Here is a 19,047-nt window from a genome sequence, read left to right on the forward strand (position 1 = left end):
CATACTTAAGGGCCTAGCCATCGAGCCCGATCCGACCTAGTTCCTCTCCTCAATGAGGCTTTCCTTCATTCCGGCAGATATTCATCTATGTTTTAACATAGCGCCCGGTTTTTTGTCACTGCGAGTCTCTGTGGTTCGCTATAAATGATAAGCTCTAAGAACTCCTCTTCGTTTAATTGAAGTGTGAGTCAAAATTGCGTCTTGAAGCATTGAAAACATCCTTGCACAATTAATATTTATCTGTTCAACTACCTAAATTCAATTTTCAATTCCTATATTTGCTCTTTTCACTTATGGAACCTTTTATCCCTCAAGGGTCAAATCACACTAATGTTCCAACCATGCCAGGCTTAGAGAGCTCGCTAAATGCCAGACTTGGTATGCCAAGTGCCATTCATGAATACTGTCTAAGTGCGCACAATGAAGGGCATACAAGATGCATATGGACCTGCATGAAAAAAGGGAAGAAATAGATAGCAAAGGACATCAAGGTTGACCAAATGGATGGTGTGTTGGGGATCCCTGAGCTGCGCAGGCAATGCAGTTGGTGGAAGCGCCATTCCCTCTACTCAGTAGTGGGGGTCAAAGAAGTTATGGTACAGTGCTTGCCTTCGTCGCTCAATTCGAAACATTGCTGACGAGTCACAGTTCCGTTTCGCAAAGTTCGACAAAAGAACGAAAGAGGTTTCTGTTTACGTGAAAGACTTTGACTACAAGTCCAGAATAGCGGAGATCGAGTCTGCTGTTAACCACTTGCCGAGTATTGAAGATCCTTGGGAGTGTGGAGTTGATATAATGGGAAAAGGCCACACTCCAGTTGATATATGCCCGAACACAGCTTACGATAGCATTGACGGCGAACCCTATTGTGTTGCTCAGGAGCTCCGGAAACGCACACTGCAACGAGAAATGTTGGAGTGGTTGCCAGCAATGATAGAATTCTATTGGCAAAATGGAATTGAATCAGACCAAGTCGAATTTCTTGAGAACGGCAATTTTGTGAGGCAATACGAGTAAGGGAGCTCTGGATTCACCTTTTTGAATTGGTATCTGACTGGGCACTATAGGGACCTTGCATGGGACCGAGGCACGGATGCACTAAGTCCTTATGGACGAGTAATATACGGCTTTCAGTTGATTGAAGGCTGGCATATCCGCTCTATTTTCTGTCTTTTCATAGGTTCTTTGTTCCTAAGTGCTTGCGTCGTGGCGATATCTACTGCGATTCTACACAGCTTCGAGGCGGGATTGACGGCAGGTTCATACGCACTTGCAATCGCGGCTGTGACTCTTGCTGGCTTGACCTTCTTTAGCGCCATCATTTGAATGACGCATAGCATCTCCAATGGATGGGTTACCCTACAATATAGTCAATTTCAAAGTGTTTAAATATATTGATAGACCTCCGTAAGCTAGATAACTGGATCATTTGGGACACTATTGGTCGGAAAGATGTTAAAAGATACATGACGATCTACCTAGAAGATGGGAGGAGATATAGGATACGCTTAATGTAGGGGATGATATAACCACACCAAGCCCCGGACCTAACCTGCAAGAATGGCCGGAAGAAGTATACTTCGCTAGCCAGTAGAGTCCCCTCCTCACAAGAGGGGATATAGCGAGGCTGGGGTTACCACTCCGACCCCTAGTCAGGCTGGAATTGTTAGTAACTGTAATAAATTCCATGAAGTTGTTAGCGGGGACGGTTGTTACCCCATTGATAAAGCGGCGGGTATTACTTTGGCCTAGTACTCCGTAAATGGCACTAAATTTTGGGGGCCAGCCAAGGAACCCCAGCAAATGGACTTTCTTTGTGCTACTAAAAGTGCTAAAAGTTGAACTAGGCCTCGATTTTCTCTAGTACAGTATGTCTTTCTGGATCCTGGCGGCGTTAAGCCTTGCGGGGCCTAATTTCAGTGGCCTTGCAATCACCAATCCCATTCGCCTCCCCAGCAGCTAGGCTTTCGGCTCGATTTCAGGCCGAGTTGGGTTAAGCCGGGTTAAGCCATGTGCTAGCTCGAAAAGACCCGCCCTGATCATGAGGCTCCATGATAACTCGGCTTTTCAGTCTCCAAGCAGCTGCGGGTAGCATCCGACAAAGATTTTAGAAGAATACGAGGAAGATTCTTAGAAATAGTTTAAAATGGACCTAATTGAAGTCCTAACTACAGACTAGTTTGCGTTGCATTGTCCATAGGGCCTACGGACTATAAGGAGAAACTAAGTCAGCCACAGTTCAGGGTCGCATAGTCCCTATTCCAACTTTCTCAGGGTCACATCGTCCCTGCACCCACCATCCAGCCCTAGTCTATCTGGGGCTGGTTGGGCGCCTGGGGTCGACCCCGGTTACTGAGCTAAATACCCGTCGGCTTTTCACGTTTTCCCACGTCTTTGCAGCCTCTTTCACCAGCTTGTTCTTATTCTTTCTGTTTATTTCTTTGTCTTTTAGCTCCATACCCAGAGAGCGTTCTCCCCCTTAGCATTCGATTTTCCTTTCGACGACATAGCACAATGAGACGAATTTTGTCCACATTAGCTTGTTGCCTCCTTCACCCCCTAATCGCATCCGCGATAGGAGACGCGAGATACAATGCTTCTCTCCCATTCCGACCGAGCAATATTACAGGACTAAGTGATATCTATCTTTGGGTTGGGTCGTATGTTAGCTTTTATTCACCTACATCGCTGTTGCTAACTTTCGGGTGTAGGTATTACAATGCCACGACGAAGATAGAGTTCACGCCCGAGATCGGATCGACAACTAACAACTCTGTATGCAAAAATCTCCAGGGCCAAACATTCACAGCGGAATATGAGTCTTTACTCGCTATCACAGAGAGGGGCCCTTACAATCTGGGATCAAACCTAGTCAACACCCTATTGACCCTCTGGAACTCGGATGTAAACCTTACCTCGCTCTCCTCGGGGTCACCATGGACCTCCTCGTCCCTAGACTGGTATCTCGAGTCAGCCCCGTAAGTCAAAACTCACCCTAAATTGAAACATGTAAACCCTTTCTGACTAATTCTAATTCTTGAAGCTGGGTGTACTATGCGAACAATGGCTCAACTGAAAGCGATGCGGGTACCGATTCTTCTGTCAAAGATGTCTTCAATTTGACCCTATCGCCAGAGACTAAAGGACCTCCATACAAACTAACAGCAAACATCAAGGACGCAGACTTGATGCTGAGTAGTTTTGAAATGGATCTCAAGTCTTGCAACACTTCCACTGAGACCAGCCAGAATCGCATGACGCTCGTTGATCGTGATTGGTCTAATAATGCGGGTTGGACCTGGATATATCCCACGGTTGACTTCCAATTTGATAGCCGAACGGCCAACTTCACTTTGAATGGATATGCCGCTGGGTTTCCCTATTTGATCAATAGATCCGATCCCTCGAAGTCACTAGGTCCGGATGAGGTACAGGGGAAGATCAAGGTGTCCTTCTTCGGGGTCATCGACTCTTACCACTCCGATACTTTGGTCAACAGCAGCTCAACGCCCACCTGGCTTCGAACCGTCGGTTTTGGAAACAACTCCGCGAATATAGGCTATGATAATGCCTCTCTTGGCTCGCCCCGTCCATGGCACTGGGGAGCTGTTGCGGTTTGCTCTGTTGTTTCCTTGGTTTTTATGTATTTCTAATCACCCTCTGACGAATGTATATATGAATATAATTAAGCATTAATCAAGAAACCTTGTTCTAAATTTGTTTTCTTCATCCCAAAATTGTCTCCGTATCTTGAGTAAACACACCGAACTTTGTTGAACGCGAAGTTCTCCGGGTCACCCCATCTTTACAATATCGAATTCGATGGAACAACTTTGGATTTGACGTGAGACGAAAGACATGGACATCTTTGAGCTAAACTTACCGATTGAGGTACGGTATTAATACTGTGTAAAACTGAATTAACTGTCATTATAAAGTACGCATAGTGCTCAATAACTGTGAGAAATGTCAATGTTATTTTCAACCTCGGTTGTGCCACTTAGTCCGGGCACTTACAAATTGAAGTAGTCATCAAGAGAGAAGAGAGGTGCTGGTAGAAATCCCAGTCGAGGGACCAGTCGAGGTGCTAGTCGAGGTGCTACACCGATCGATGCAGAGTATCCAGTACACCCGTGATTAACCTAAGACCATATCGCGCACTCACCGGTATTATTCATCATATACAGAACGCTAGCCTTAGCGCTCTATATATCAGCGCAAGTGAGAAGGGCGAGAAGTAAGAATTACATTTTCTGCCTATACTGTACATTCATTCTCGAAATCGGCTCGTCCCCGCCCCGACATAGAAGTATGATACTATGTCCATAGAAAATCATCCAGGAAGCTATGTGGATAAGTTGAAGGGTGTAAATAATCCTTACGGTTTGGCGCAGTGGTCACGTTATGACGAGGCTGAGATTCCCCCTCTTTTAGTCAGAGAGAGAGAGGAAAAGTCCATGTGGTGATCTTAGGATTGTGGCCTCCCAACCTGATCCAGTCGGTTCAATAAGGCTTGAGCTTCCCTTATAAGAGCCCTGCGTGCATTCTTGACTGTCTCGTTTCGCGGTTCGATCCCATCGGCCTTCAACATCACACGCGCCAAAATCGTCTCGCTCAACTTGCGGTACTCAAACTCCAGCTTCCTCGGGCTGGCGGGTGGATCAGCCAGATATTCCTCACAGAGGGGGGTCAACTCTCTCCGGAGGTATTCGATCAACGTGTTCGCCTGCTCCAGTGGGGTCTTCAACGTCATCATGCGAGGTGCTGGAGGGATTATTGCTTCATAACGCCGCTTAGGAGCGACACTAGGCACAGGGAGAGGGCCAGTTGGCTCGCCGCGGGATTTCTTCTCCTCTGCAATCAACAGAAGGCGCTCGAAGTCTTCCTGTCCCGAGTCAACGTGTCGCTGGTAGTAGCTTTGAACCTGCTCGATCACATTAGCTCGCAGAAGGCCATATTGTGAGAAGTGGGAATTGTTACCATTACTGTAGTCTTGGTCTTCATGAAATTCGAAATGCCTTCGAAATCACCACCAAAGTGGGCAAGGAGTCGGGGGAAATCCCGTTGTTCTGGAACAGACCAGTAACTCGTCGGTTGGAGTGATCCATAGCCAGTGGATACCCGCACCTTCCCACCGTTTTCCCTGGTGGTGTCATTTGGATTCTTCGGTCTTACCCCATCGACAAAGTTATCTTTTTCGATGTTGAGACTAGTCCCAGTATCTTGGAAAGAATGGTCGAGATACGATGAATTCGCTGCTGATTTGACCTCATGCAGGAGAGGACCGGGGAAACTTAAAAGCACCGAATCTGCAACTTCCGAATCTGGCGGTCGAGGCAATTGAATAAGTTCATCACTCGTTACCCCTTGAAGTGGAAGGCGCGGCGGTTGATTAGAGACTGGACGCGGCGCAATAAATGATCTTGAATCAGGGGGACCGTTCAGGCTATGTTGGATAACTCGAGGACTGTTTTTCTCATGCCTGCGTTGATCTACCCGGAGGGCATTCAGTTTGCGTTTCTTTTCTGTTATCTCACAAGAGGCGTCTGTTGATATCGTCTTCGCTATTCTTTTTTTGGGAATGGAGCTTGTATTTTCCGACTTTGGTAACCCTTGTGAACCTCTTGGCTTGGCGTTCATGCGCTGGGCGCGAGGTAGATTGGACGTAATCATGGGGGCTTGTCAAACGACACCATTCCTTGCACTCGAGGGGTCGTTTCCGTGGCGCATTCCCTTACAGGGCCTTCTGGGCATTAAGAGCCAGATTAGGGGGCCAGCATATGTAGGACATGGGAAGACCCCTACTTAGTCTTATGGAGAAGCAGTCCTGAGGACTTCAGCTTTCTCAAATTAGGTCAAACGACGTCGAGGTGCTGAATTTAGTTCCACTTGCAATGGACCAGGGCTTAGAGGGTGTCGGACCTCACATTCTGTTTCAAACGTTAGAAGAAGATAACGAAGAGATTTGAAACGATTAGGCAGCAGTGCGATGGCTAGGTATCCAATTGCAAGCCTCTACTAAGCGCCGGGTTGCCTTGTACCCCGCGCCAAGTCTAAGGCTGAATACAATTCCCACCCCCGCAGATGTCTCACAAAACCGTCGCCTTCACCTCCATTGCTAACACCACTTCAGTAAACATGACTCTTACTTATCATAACTATGGTGTCGTAGTTCTTTGTGCGCTCAGCATAGAGCTTCTTGCCGTACAGGCCTTGTTCGATCAAGAGTATCCGTAGCTGAAAAGTGTTAAACAAGACATAAACCATTACTCTTTCGGCCGAATGAAGGACCACTAGATGGTAGGGACGTGCCTTCTATCTGGATAGCATGGTACAAACGGTCCAGCTGCGATAATGTGGAACTTATAACCAAGTTTTCCGAAAGTCGAATATTGTCTGCTAGTAGGAATCGGTAGAGATGTACGCTTGTTAGTAAATAATATCCGGCTCGGTGATATCAGATTCGAAAAGTGAATAACTAGCTATTGTATAGTACGATATAGGAAAGATATTAGAGAACGACCGCTTTAAAAGGACTAGAACGCTCTACTAACTACCTTGTCTCCTAATAATAGTACTTAGTATTCTCCGGTCTAATCCTAATCTAGAATCTAGTTTGCTTTAGCGCTACCTAGAGATAATTAGTTAATGGCGACCGAAGTATCGGTTTTCTAGTCGGGAAAATGATATTTTATATACTATAGATATTCTTTATCAAATAACTGATAATACCTACTAATATTATCATAGTAATAATATTAGTAGGCACTAACGATCTTCTGCCTAGCCTTCAATATTTTATGGCCCAATTAGACCAGGAAACTAAGTTATGAAGAGTGCTAAATCGCGAGTCCCTTAGGGAAATATAAGTTACTATGACTGGGCTGGGACAATTGCTGAAACCGCTTAGAGCCGAAGTTCAGGGAGCAGTAACATTATTTATACAGTTACCTACCACCCCACGTCCATGTCTATGTATCCATGCTCGAGAACCAGTCTGACTTTGTCAACTGATGAGTCACTAAAGCGTGCTTGGACTTGTAGTTAATTGTAGTTCAGCGTTCCGCAGGTTCCACACGCCAAGCTGGCATTAACTGGAAGTCTGCACATTATTTAGTTTGAACAAATCAGCCTCGAGCTATGATTCCTGTGAAGGGTTATCTCCCCGTAGAACTTGCCTAATGTCGACCATATCCACCAACAACTCAAACCCAAGAATATTATTGATTTCACTTGACCGGGAATCATTCTTTAAAAAGCGACCTCCGCCAATACCTCAATTATTTACATGATAATGGCTCTGAAATTTCACCTTATGTGCATTACAAGAATAGAGGCGCCTTTCAAAGGAAACCCATTGGATAGACTTGAATATCATCGTCGGTCTAGTCGCCTCACCTGTCGGTGTGGTGATTCAACCGGCCACCTCAGCTCCGCACCCAAAATTAGGGGAGTTCGCTGGCTTTCGCTTTCAGTATGCGACTGCACCGAAAGAACTCCCTGCAAGAAGCTTAGACTATTCGGAAGGGTGGAGCTTAAAAAAGAGGTTATACCCACCTAACGCACCTATTATCCGACCGTAAAAGGTATTTTAGGGCTGCTGCTCAAAGAATCGCCTTATTGTGTTGCATCAAGAGTCTCCGTATTCTAGGTCTGCATATCTCCATGTCGCCCGACCTTGCCAATGACACAAATACAGAAGCCATCGCCTATTCCGGAGCACTGGATAACCTCCACTACTGGAATATATGTCATTTTCAAAGTCCACCGTTTCGCATAGTAGCACTGTAGCATTGATAGACGGCATCTTCGAGTCTACTTTTTGGCATAGAAAAATTAACAGTGGTCGCCTGAATGAAGGGGTTTGTTATTGGGATTGTAGAAAATGAAGTGAAAGATTTACAGGGTGTCATAGCTAGAAAAGGGACTCCAGAAGCTCTCGGAGACTCGCAATTCGCTGATGAGGTTGTTGCAAAGGTATAAACAACCCTGCCAGTGCCTAACGCTTTAAACGGGGTCTTTGTTAGGCGTGAAAGAAGCGAAAGGCGAAAGATTTGTTACTTAGGGCTGTTTGTATTCCAGATGAGACAATGATTTTGCAAGTATCATTGATCACTAGCATTGGTCTTAGGGAGGAAAATAAACTCTGCTCAAGGTTGGGACCTTGTAGTCCTGTTGCTTTTTCTCTTTACCTGCAGGTAAAAAAAGATTAGTGTCTCCGGGCAATTTCAGGCCACATCTCATCATGATTTGGAGGATCAGGCCCGTCAAAATAGGGAATATGATGAGCATCCTCCTTCAGGTATGTATCCAAGTCATGCCTTCTCTTGCACCAAATACAACGAACATTCCCATTAGTCGGCGATCGCTTTCCACATGGACACCAAAACTGAACAAAGAGAATTATCAGCAGCTCGAACACTGCGATCTTGATAAGTGAAAATATCCTCATACGTACCGCTAAAAAAGCATCTGAGTCCATAAGCCATAGCCCCCGCCCGCCTCTGCCCGGCGGATCACCCTCCCAAACCCGTAAGGTGCTAGTCTTATAGTACTCCTTATCCTGTTTTTCCTCCTTCCACCGACACGTATAGCATATCCAACGGGTATACTGATCACAGTCACAAATCTCCGACAGCCGCAACGGGAGTGTGCTCTGCACCTTTTCATCACATGCTGTACAATAACACACGAGCGTGTGATTAGTGCCATCGATATCAATATGTGGTCTGCGGTGGGAGTGATATCTAGGTGCGTCTCTGACGCGTGGCACATATCGGATTCCTAGGTGGAGATTTAGTGGAAAGAGCCCCGAGCAGGCGGGGAGACGTACTTCGCAGACGTTGACACCGCATTTAAGACATGGGGGGGGCATCATATGGGTCGCATTTTACATTCCATAGACGGACTTCGATTTCTTCTTCCCATTGCGGTCCATACTCCAGACCAAAATTGACATATGGGCTATATACCCAAGGTCTGTACATTCCAGTGAAGTTTTGGCACTTGAGTAAACCCTGGCCGTCACAGATATTGTGGCGCTTAAGACTGTTGAATATTGGTGGTGACTCGAGGATGACCGAGTATAGTTCGTGGCATGTCAATGCGACATTGAATACGTCCAGAGCACTTAGATGTTGAGCCGCACGGTTGAGCAGTTCATACTGCGAAAAAAGATAATAGAGATTTCGAGGAGGATCCATAGGATATAGACTTTCTCATCTCTTTCTTAACTTTAAGAAATTGAAATGTTCCTGGGAGGTGGAAGTATCGAAGATCAGCAATAGCGAAGAGGCTGCTAATCAAGGTGTTGGGAGGGGCAAAAATACGAGAACGAGCAGGTTTCAGAAAGTGACCTAGAACGAGCAGCGAGGGGTAATTCGGTTTTTATTGCTGGTACAAACCCACAAAACAGATTCGCAATATGAAATCAGATACAGTAATATTAATGAATCGCCAAGGCATCGCTCTTCGATCTTTATAGTTTCTATGCGGGATTAATTTATCCTGGAGGGTCGTTTTGTCAGCGATTGTACTTGTCTACTCACTTATCACGTGCCTGCCTGTTTTTGTCGTGATGATTTACCTTGATCATGGCAACATATGACGATCAACGGGCCATGAACAGCTGTTCTTTTCCCGAGATATTCTTAATCCAAGAACCCTTCCACGTTCCATAAAGCGTGATATTTAAATCCATAGCTTCCCTGTTGTCCCTCCCTCTCATACTGTCCTCTGCAGAGCATTCCAGATGGACGCGAAAGCCCCTTCCAGCCTCCCACCGGTATCTGCTCAACGAACACAAGCCTTCGAATACCCCTTAAGTCGTATACTAGAGACGCTACGATTTAGTAGAAATCCAATTCGGTATGCCTCTTTCCTTCTTTCAGATATAAACAGTATACTAATCGTTGTGGAGATTTATGATTTGTTTATGCGCATTTATTATTCTCTTTACTATTCTATGTCGTCAACATTGTGACGCTGATTTATGTCGTTATTACCCTCAAAATATCACGGAAGGCCGAGGTCTTTTTCCCCTTGTTTATGGGGTATGGTTCAAGGTCGCGACCAGCCAGAGACCTTGTGGCGGAAACTGAGGAGCGGGCGGTCCAAGTTGAGAAAGTGTCAGTATCTGTTGACCGAAAAACAGATAACCTTAAGGAAGTTGATTAAGGGCGCTTGAAATCAGTTGTGTATATCTCGAACTCTATTTTGAAACTAAGCTAGTCTATCCTCTATTCAGCTGGCTACAGGATGTTGAAAGGCTTTGAGTGTTTTGAAATAAAAATACTGACTTTCCTTGCAGTTTAAAGGCTGCTAGAGCAGTATTACCACTGGGTGGGAGTATTCCCTTCCAGTGAACTTTACCACTATAAATACCGCTTGAAATAAGATTGTTCATGTAACACTAATAAATATGAGGATTAGACCGGGAATGCAAGTCTCTTCTGTAAAATTGAAGTCCGGCCTGGAATAATATATAGTGTATTACCCATATTCTCTATACTGTTCATGTGACCATTCCTGAGTCTGAATACAGCCCTCGCAGTGCCTAAATTGGGTCTTCTACATATCTTTGGGTCTCCCGATCCATCTCAAAATTTGTCAGTCAAGCTCAACATGACTTGTACCTGTTCGCGGACAGGCGCGATCTTTATGGTCGGTCATAGGCCACAGTGGCTAGAATGTGGGGACAATGTGGAGCATTGACCACCACTCAGCGACACTCACCATGAGTCAGTCTGAATCACCCCGGTTTACCCCACGTCATTTACCACCAAGTCTACCCTGAAGGATTCGGTAGCTACACGCTAAATAGATTATAAATAGGCCATTTGGGTCTAATCTGTTCAGCCATCACACCATTTATCCATTCAAAGATACAACATTTAGCCTATCAGAGAACCGTTATTCTATCGTGGACACATCATTCGCCATGTCAACCGTTTCAAATCCACCCAGCTCTATCGTCTTCTACGATATCGCTATGCGCCCCCCAGTGGAGAAGAATTGCTGTGGAGTAAACCCCTGGAAGACTCGACTGGCACTAAACTTCAAAGGTGTGCCATACTCGACCTCGTGGGTGCCTTTGCCCAATATCGCAAAAGTCCGCAGCAGCCTCAAAGTACCACCCTGTCGCAAATTTGCCGATGGCAGCGACTTCTTCACGTTGCCCATCATTGAAGATCACTCCACTAATTGCTCGGTGGGTGACTCTTTCGATATCGCGGTCTATCTGCAGGAGACGTATCCGAACTCAGGCGCGGGTGACCTGTTTCCCCCTCAGACGCTCGACTACGTCTTCACGCCCCCTGCTGCGATAGCTGTACCGCTCTCCGACTGTCGCGAGGGTGAATTTTCCGAATACGCCAAGTTCAACATGTATGTTGATGGCGCCTTCAGCACACACGTGCAGCTTACGGTTCAATGTTTCCCATTCGACCCTGCTACTGCGGAGATCAGCAAGGCCGAGTTTGCCCGGCGTGCCGGCGTTTCAAGCTGGGATGACTTTTCTTTGGTTGGAGAGGCGCGAGAGAAGACGAAAGAATCGTTCCGGGAAACCCTTGGCGAGCTGGCCAAGCTATTCCGAAAGGACACCAGTGGACCCTTTGTACTCGGAACTAAGGCTTGCTATGCGGACTTGATTGTTGGGGGATGGCTCCGGATGATGCGAGCTGCTCTGCCCGGGAGTGAATGGGAAGAGCTTCGAAGCTGGCATGATGGCATTTTTGGGCAATTGCATGACGCATTGGAGGTATATGCGGAGGTGAAATAGGTCTTGCTTGGGCATTCACTAGGAGTTCATTTTCGTTAACCAATCTCCATTGAATAAGCTTCGTGGTCAAAAATTGCAGGGCTGGATTCCCTACCGATTCATCTATTTAACCCAAAACTAGAGTTTCTTACCGGATTAGCTTATGGTCAAATTTCAGATAGTGCTCTTGACCGTGATCTAACAAAAGGTACGCAATCTATATCCAGTCGTCTTCAATGTCAGCTAGTAATTTTGGGGGCCCTGAGCGGATGCATCTAAAGTGGCCTTACTCTCGCCAATAAAATAACAGCCATGCCACCCCAGATGAGCGCAAATTCTCACCAAGTTCATCCCCATCTAGGAAATCTATGCAAGAGTATTGCATGTCTGTCAGAATAGCGGAGGTAATCAATATGTCCTCATAGACTAGCATTACATCGGAGGATCGAATAACCATAATCTAATTATAAGCAGCTCAAGAAATTCTATATGAGATCTAAAAGCCAGACCTTAGGCAGACATGAAAGAAATTCCAGTTGAAATGTTTGTCTTGAGCTCATCCAGGGCAATTTCAAGCAGCCTCTTCTCATTCTGAGATAAATCGCCAATGGGGAGGACCTCGGTCGCACCATCCTTTCCCAGTACAGTCTTGACAGCAAAATAATCGACGCCAAGCTGAGAGGCAATTGCCTTTCCACCTGGAACACCCGGCAGATACACATATGCCTCCTCCGTCACAGCCTCGCCATTTCCTGTTGACAAAATTGCCTTGACGAAGCGGAAACCGGCATATGCCATGCAGGTTGTAGCACTACCAGCTCCCTGCTTGCTCTTGACGATCTCATCACCACCAAATTGCACGCCTTACACTGTCAGCATAACTCTTAACTCCTATATTTGCAAATTGCCTACTTACGATTGATAAAGGTCTCGATGAGGAAGCTCGCGCGGCTATGGTCGCGCTCGCTGGCGCTGGCCAGGCTGACCACGAGGTTATCTCGGCAGAGATACAAACCATATCCCGTGCGCTGCAAGAGGCTGGTAGCTCCGAGCGTGGTTTTGTCGACCTTTTCAAGGATAACCGTCAGCGTCTCTTCTATCGTTTTTGCCTTGCCATTGGCGTTAACTTCGGTGCACAAATGACGGGTGCCAATGCAATTTCTTATTATGGTACAACCATATTTCGGTCGTCCCTTGGCTTACCAGCGCAAAAGGCATCACTCCTTAATGCCGGCGTGCTCACTTGGAAGATCGTTGCTGCCATCTCAGCTTATGTCACCGTTGATCGCTTTGGGCGAAAGCCGCTCTTCATCATCGCCAGCATGGGGATGAGTGTAAGCATGGCTTCACTGGCCGTGAGCGTCTGGGTCGTACAGAATCACTATACATATGCAGCCTCCGTGGCGGCCACTTTCTTCCTTTTCTTCTACATGACATTCTTCCCACTCGGCTTCCTTGGTGCGAATTTCCTGTATAGCACGGAAATTGCCCCGCAGGATCTGCGCATGCATCTGTCCGCCATTGGAACAGCGACACATTGGCTTTTCAACTTTGTCATTGCGGAAATTACACCCATCGCTTTCGTGACGATCAAGTACCGCTATTACATTGTGTATGCCGTCATTGCTGCCTCTGTTGCAATTTTGATATTTTTCTTCTTCCCCGAAACCAGAGGCCTCTCGCTTGAAGAAATGAACAACCTCTTCCAGGATCCCAAGCACTGGTGGCAAGTCACCAACTACTCCAACGCACTGCGAAAGTGCGGAGTACTGGAGCTTGAGACTAGTGAGAAGATGGAGGCAGTCCGTCATATTGAAGAAGCCGATAATTGAGCAGTCAGTGTGTGATTTTTCAGGGTGGATCATGTTGAATTCATCGAGTCCCACGGTAGCTCTTGGGTACCTCAATTGTAGGGGTAAATCTTGACATTCAAGTTATTTCTGTTCTGGCTGTCACATTCGGCAAGTCCATCTGCGTTGCTGAATACAGTGTTTTGATCCCACATGTAGGGACCTTTCCTGCCTGAGTTCTTTGCATTGTAGTAGCCCTGATAAACTAGTGAAATAATTCCCAGATACGTTTCCATCACGTGGTGTGCCTTGGAGCTGTTGGTCTAGATCCAACAGAATGAGGCCGCAGAGACCTTGTTTGAGACTGTGGCGTATAAACGCAACCTAAGCACCTGCAAGCCAGACCATGGCGGGAAAGCCTCCACTTCGGAGTTTTGTAGGGCATTTGGTCTCTAGATCAAGCGTTCAGGTGCGATAGGTGCGTTCAATCCGTTCCGCGTGTCTCTGGTCCCGATCTCGACTCGTGCATTGACTGAAGACCATAGTCCTAGGGATTTTATTGTGACAATTCCCATCGTGCGCACTATGGGCCCTGTATTTGGCGGTGTTCGGTTGTGATTAGAATCGGTATGCGGTTCGATAGAGGATCGTGAAGCTCGAGTCTGGCCAGCCTGCAGACATCCGCGTTAGCATCAAGGGTCTCAAACTGATGTCCAACAGCCTGGCAACGAATGGTCACTACATAAACACTTCATAGGAGCGGTCATACATTGGAAACAGCGAATAACGGGTCGGTCACGGTGAAGCTGGTGAAGACAGAGCAAGGACCACTAACAATGGTGGTACTGAGCAATGCCATCCAAGCCACACCGGACAGCTCTGGTATAAAGATGCCTGTGTCGATACGATGTTGTGCTGGGATGGGAGACGCAAAGGGATGATGGCGTGTCAAAGGCGTGGTTGATCTATCAGATAGTCAGCAAATTATTGTCAACAAGCTTACGAGGCCAAGGGTGAATAGTAAAATAACAATATGGCCAAGAAAAGGGTAGAAACAAAGTAGTGGAGCTGGTGGGTCTCGAAGTAAAGCCATTTGTTTGCTTCTGAGAAGCTATGTATTACTTCCAGTTCCAAAATGGCAAGAAGGCCCCTTGGTAACCTAGTGGTAAAAAACTAGACTTACTGCACACCTCTGGCGAGTGGGAGGTGTTCGAAACCGGGTGGTGTCAATGCACTCGCCTAATTGACGCCGCTCTCCCCATGATCGTCGGGTTTAAGTACCGGACGGCCAGTGGGGCGGAGTTAGCGGGTGACCGGGGCCAATGCTCCACCTGGGCGGCCCGGTTTCGGCCTTCTTTTTCTTCAATATATTTCTTGTACATTGTATTATTTTTCTCTGTTGTTTTTGGTGATGTTGAGGACTGACGTGTGGGGTGTAGAGTTGGAGGTGCGGGTCACGTCTGATTAAAGTTGTCACAGGGACGGACGAGCCGCATACCACGTAGATGGAATATAGTATACAACTTTAATTAATGTTCGATGCCTACATAGAGGACAGTATTGATGGTTTTCGTGTGCTAAATGGAATTCTTGTTCCCTCTAATAAATCTAGAAGATCTCTCCACCCGTAAGTCAACATTTTTGTGTGGTGCAACAGCAAGATATCCGATTAACGCATATATTCGGGTGCGGTGGAAGGGAGTCGGCTTGTCGAAAGCTGGACACTGTGATCCACATACTTTGGGTACATCCGACCTCGAGTAAATGTACATGGAGTTTGGGATTATATTGAGCTTCTACGGACTTCCCCACACACGAGGAGTATTCTGTTCAATTTACATAAGGTTTGGCACCAAGAATCATAGAAACTGATTTGTGGAGTATGAGTGGGGGAAATGTGGATACATGTTGCAGTGGGGGCTCGAACCGACGACTTCTGTCCCGATTTGGTGGGAGACGCTGTCACTTTGGACTTGCGAATAGCTTCACCCTCGATGCCAGGATATCAGCTTCAACCCCCAGAACTCAATCAGAACTCATTTGAATTGCCTCGAATTTGCGTAGAATAGCGAATCCAAATTATAGAAGCTGTTGCCCAAATTTCAAAAAATTTAATCAAGTGTAAGGTGGTGATCTTCCGGTCGTTATACGCAATGCGGCATACCTGAACCCTTAAGTATCACTTCCCGGAATGAAAATCAACCAACCCCCTCCGGTGGTCGAGTGGTAATGTCTGGATTCCCGGCACTCCCTGTACTAAGGTGAAAAGTGGCCTTTGCTAACCTTCATCCCAAAGCAACGGAACCGGGAGGGAGGCATTACTTCCTCGGTCCGCCGTCACCTAGGGAGAAGCCTGTCAGGAGCTTTGCCAAGACTACACATGGGGCAGACCGGATGAGTGGTTGCGTCCACGGAGCCCGTAGCTAGTAACATTGCCGATGCCAGAGGGACCCCTAGAGTGTGGGATCGCAGACGTGTGATCCTTGAGCCCATATAGGTCTGGGACCCTCCGAAGCACTGGAGGTGTGGGGACTTTTTTGTTATTTTGATAATATTTTTTGTTAATCCTTCCCCATCCCCATTACTCCTCTCCACCCTTTTCATATACTTTCCCCTACCTCGAAGGTTACCACGTCCTCGATATCCTCCACCTCGAGCATATCGAGTCCTCGACCTTGATAGACCCACCAGTCCCGCATCCTAGTCTGAGTGATCGCCATTACCCGAACAGGAATTTGGTTGCTGACAAGCTACTCTTCTCCAGATACTACATTCGCAATACGCTTCGCCGTTTCCCAATACAGGGAATTCGTCTTCAGGAACATGAAACAATGTCGATCGTCGCCGCTGATGACTACATCGTGACAAAAGCAGTATGGAACTGCGATGCGATGCTGGAATATAAATATCGTCGGGTTGCCAACCCGGAATTATGGCCATGCTAGCATCGCAAGTCCCTGGATACTCCATTCAACCATTCGTGAAGCTACAATGGCCATCCTCAAGCCCACCCTGCTCGCTGCATTGGCATCAATGGCTGCGACCACGCAGGCCCAGTCCACCAACCCAAGCGTGGGCAGCAACTCCAAAGCCCAAGGTGCAACCGACGACGTGACCCCCAGCACCGGGCCAAACGGGTACCGCATTTCTTCCCTCCCCAACTACCACTCTACAAACACTAACCACTCCACAGATCCGAGGACTGGCTAAACACCGGCATCACGGGAGACGGCTGGACACCCCCCTTCCTCGCCCTCTCCGACGTCCTCCACATAACCCTCGACCAATTCTACAGCGGCATAGGCTCCCCCTGCGCCCAATACGATACATACTTCCAAAACGCATCCACCAAATACACCATCGACCCCGTCATCCTCGCCGTCATCGCCATGCAAGAATCATCCTGCAACGCCAACGCCGGTGGGCCCACCCCCGGCCTGATGCAAGTATCCTGCGACAACTATCCCAACGGCCAATGCACGGATTCCATCCAGGACAACGTCGATGCTGGGACGAACTATTTCAAGTCCCAGCTTGACGCCGCTGGGGGTAATGCGATCCAGGCGTTTGGCGCGTATAATGGGTGGTTTACGGCGGGGAGCGGGTTGAATGGGGGCAAGGGGTTGACGGAGGGGTCTCCTTGTTCGGCAGAGGGGAGGGCAAATGGGGTTCCGCAGAATTTGGATTATCTGCATCAGGTTTTGAATGGGTGGTTGATGGGGTTGGATGTTTATGGGGGTGATAATTGGATTGGGACTTATAAGTGTGATCAGAGTTGTGCGGATGGTAGTAAGTGTTAGATTAGATACGGCGATGAGATGTCTAGAGATGCTCATTGTGAAAACTCTGTACATTGAAATTGAAATGGGGAGTGTTTGAGAATTGTGATAACCCTTGCAGGATTGAGTAGAGAGTCCAATCTGTACACACATTGATAATGGAGATTTTCTCCTCGGCGGAATCCAGTTCCTTTCTCATGCAACGCCAACCCAATGCTATGACTCATATAAACTCTCCTCGGGCGGCGTATCCAACACAACCGGCTCAACCGTCCTATCCACAAGTTTCATATAATGCTGTTTCGGCGTATCTATATACTGCGGATCAAAGTCACGCAGCGCCAGGCCCATAAACCTCTTTTGTCGAGGGTTCACCCGATGCCATACCGCCCAAAAGATTTCATTCAGTCGAACTGCAGACTCATATCCTCGCTCGGAGCCAAGTAACAACGCCTTTTGACACCAGACGAATTTCTCCCAGTTCCCTGCTTCAGCGTAGGGGTTGAGGATTTGACTTAGGCCCCATAGTAGCGTAGAGTAGCCCCAGGATTTCATAGAGTCTTGCACGCAGTACGGAACGGACCGGCCGATTTCGTCGTGGTAGAACATTGAAAGTAGCAAGTCCACGTCTTGCGTGCGGTCGATGGGTATGTCGGATTCGTTGCTGTGGGAGAGGACGAGGCCTCGGGCTTCGTAGATCATGCGATGGCTGATGGATAATGCGACCCAGAAGACGATATGTAGCTTTGCGTTATCGAGTGATGAGAAGCGGTACGATACACCGAAGAGATCGTCTGTTGGGGAAAGTCGTGGGTTCAATGTTGTACCAGGCTCGCATTCTGAGGGTCCGCCGCCGAAATCCTTTTTGTGAGCTGCGTACCATGCCATCAGGGCGTCCTTGTGTGCGATGCATTTGGCAAGGACTGTTTGACAGGCTTGATAGTCTGAAGCATCGACGTTGTTGATTGCGTCTACTATTGGAGAGGCCTCGCCATAGAATTTCATTAATCCGTTCACGGGTCGATCGTCGCAGGGTTTTGTGAGGTAGTCATAGTCTTCTGGGGACATGCCCCTGCCCGTTGTTGAGAATAGCTGAGATGAGTTAGCGATATTTCAATTAAGAGACATCGAGGCCGGAACATACTATTCGTAGCTTTTGGTGTTGATTGTAAATGGCGTCGATTAAAGGGTTCTTCCCTGCCCTTCGACGAAAGTGCCTTAGGATCGCATTGGTGCCTGCAATATGTGCGACCCATACATGCAGGCCATGAGGGCAGTAGCATGACTATACGTAGAAGATCCACATTAGCTTCGATTGGTCTCCACCTCCTGGAAGCTTCTTAGCAACATACCTCTATTTCTTGAAAGACAATCGTCGTATACACGATATCGTCGCAGTAGTTATTCTGGCTCATCATGACCGAAAGATGGCGGATGGCACTATTATACAGCTGAATGCCATGATGAAAGAGATGAGAATCATTTCGCAGCTTGCCCAAGTAGAAGCACGCCAACGCTGCGATCGCTTTATCCAACATCTCCGTCTTCTTCGGTAGCGCTGAAAACCCGGAGATCAGGTAATGCCACACATCCAGCGCATAACTCGTATCAATGCTCTGCGGGAAATAGATATTCGCAAATTCGGAAAACACTTGACTGCGCATCGCTGGGCCTGAGGCCACAGCCTGCGGCATAATCCATGGCTGTTGGGGCTGCAGCG

The 19,047-nt window shown here is 47.3% G+C and overlaps 8 protein-coding genes across 8 annotated transcripts; 5 read left to right on the top strand and 3 right to left on the bottom strand.

The window, feature by feature from the left end:
- Positions 1-500: 500 nt before the first annotated feature.
- On the top strand, positions 501-1,326 carry N7496_005373 (uncharacterized protein; the record flags this gene model as incomplete). Its single annotated transcript, XM_056698302.1, has 3 exons — positions 501-596; positions 649-1,013; positions 1,068-1,326. The coding sequence occupies 3 exons, from the start codon at positions 501-503 to the stop codon at positions 1,324-1,326; spliced, it is 720 nt and encodes a 239-aa protein (XP_056556827.1).
- A 1,188-nt stretch (positions 1,327-2,514) lies between these two features.
- On the top strand, positions 2,515-3,653 carry N7496_005374 (uncharacterized protein; the record flags this gene model as incomplete). The annotated part of the gene is made up of 3 exons (XM_056698303.1): positions 2,515-2,660; positions 2,712-2,978; positions 3,044-3,653. 3 exons carry the CDS (start codon positions 2,515-2,517, stop codon positions 3,651-3,653), a joined length of 1,023 nt encoding a protein of 340 aa, XP_056556828.1.
- An 815-nt stretch (positions 3,654-4,468) lies between these two features.
- On the bottom strand, positions 4,469-5,156 carry N7496_005375 (BAG family molecular chaperone regulator; the record flags this gene model as incomplete). The annotated part of the gene is made up of 2 exons (XM_056698304.1): positions 4,469-5,018; positions 5,128-5,156. 2 exons carry the CDS (start codon positions 5,154-5,156, stop codon positions 4,469-4,471), a joined length of 579 nt encoding a protein of 192 aa, XP_056556829.1.
- A 5,783-nt stretch (positions 5,157-10,939) lies between these two features.
- On the top strand, positions 10,940-11,779 carry N7496_005376 (uncharacterized protein; the record flags this gene model as incomplete). Its single annotated transcript, XM_056698305.1, has 1 exon — positions 10,940-11,779. The coding sequence occupies one exon, from the start codon at positions 10,940-10,942 to the stop codon at positions 11,777-11,779; it is 840 nt and encodes a 279-aa protein (XP_056556830.1).
- Positions 11,780-12,268: 489 nt separating this feature from the next.
- On the bottom strand, positions 12,269-12,556 carry N7496_005377 (uncharacterized protein; the record flags this gene model as incomplete). Its single annotated transcript, XM_056698306.1, has 1 exon — positions 12,269-12,556. The coding sequence occupies one exon, from the start codon at positions 12,554-12,556 to the stop codon at positions 12,269-12,271; it is 288 nt and encodes a 95-aa protein (XP_056556831.1).
- Positions 12,557-12,711: 155 nt separating this feature from the next.
- Positions 12,712-13,590, top strand: N7496_005378 (uncharacterized protein; the record flags this gene model as incomplete). The annotated part of the gene is made up of 1 exon (XM_056698307.1): positions 12,712-13,590. One exon carries the CDS (start codon positions 12,712-12,714, stop codon positions 13,588-13,590), a length of 879 nt encoding a protein of 292 aa, XP_056556832.1.
- Positions 13,591-16,539: 2,949 nt separating this feature from the next.
- Positions 16,540-17,348, top strand: N7496_005379 (putative extracellular soluble lytic transglycosylase; the record flags this gene model as incomplete). The annotated part of the gene is made up of 2 exons (XM_056698308.1): positions 16,540-16,685; positions 16,742-17,348. 2 exons carry the CDS (start codon positions 16,540-16,542, stop codon positions 17,346-17,348), a joined length of 753 nt encoding a protein of 250 aa, XP_056556833.1.
- A 195-nt stretch (positions 17,349-17,543) lies between these two features.
- Positions 17,544-19,021, bottom strand: N7496_005380 (uncharacterized protein; the record flags this gene model as incomplete). The annotated part of the gene is made up of 3 exons (XM_056698309.1): positions 17,544-18,419; positions 18,472-18,612; positions 18,680-19,021. The coding sequence occupies 3 exons, from the start codon at positions 19,019-19,021 to the stop codon at positions 17,544-17,546; spliced, it is 1,359 nt and encodes a 452-aa protein (XP_056556834.1).
- Positions 19,022-19,047: the final 26 nt, after the last annotated feature.

The sequence above is a fragment of the Penicillium cataractarum genome (genome assembly GCF_028827025.1).
Source record: "Penicillium cataractarum strain IBT 29864 chromosome Unknown utg000004l, whole genome shotgun sequence".
Taxonomy (NCBI): domain Eukaryota; kingdom Fungi; phylum Ascomycota; class Eurotiomycetes; order Eurotiales; family Aspergillaceae; genus Penicillium; species Penicillium cataractarum.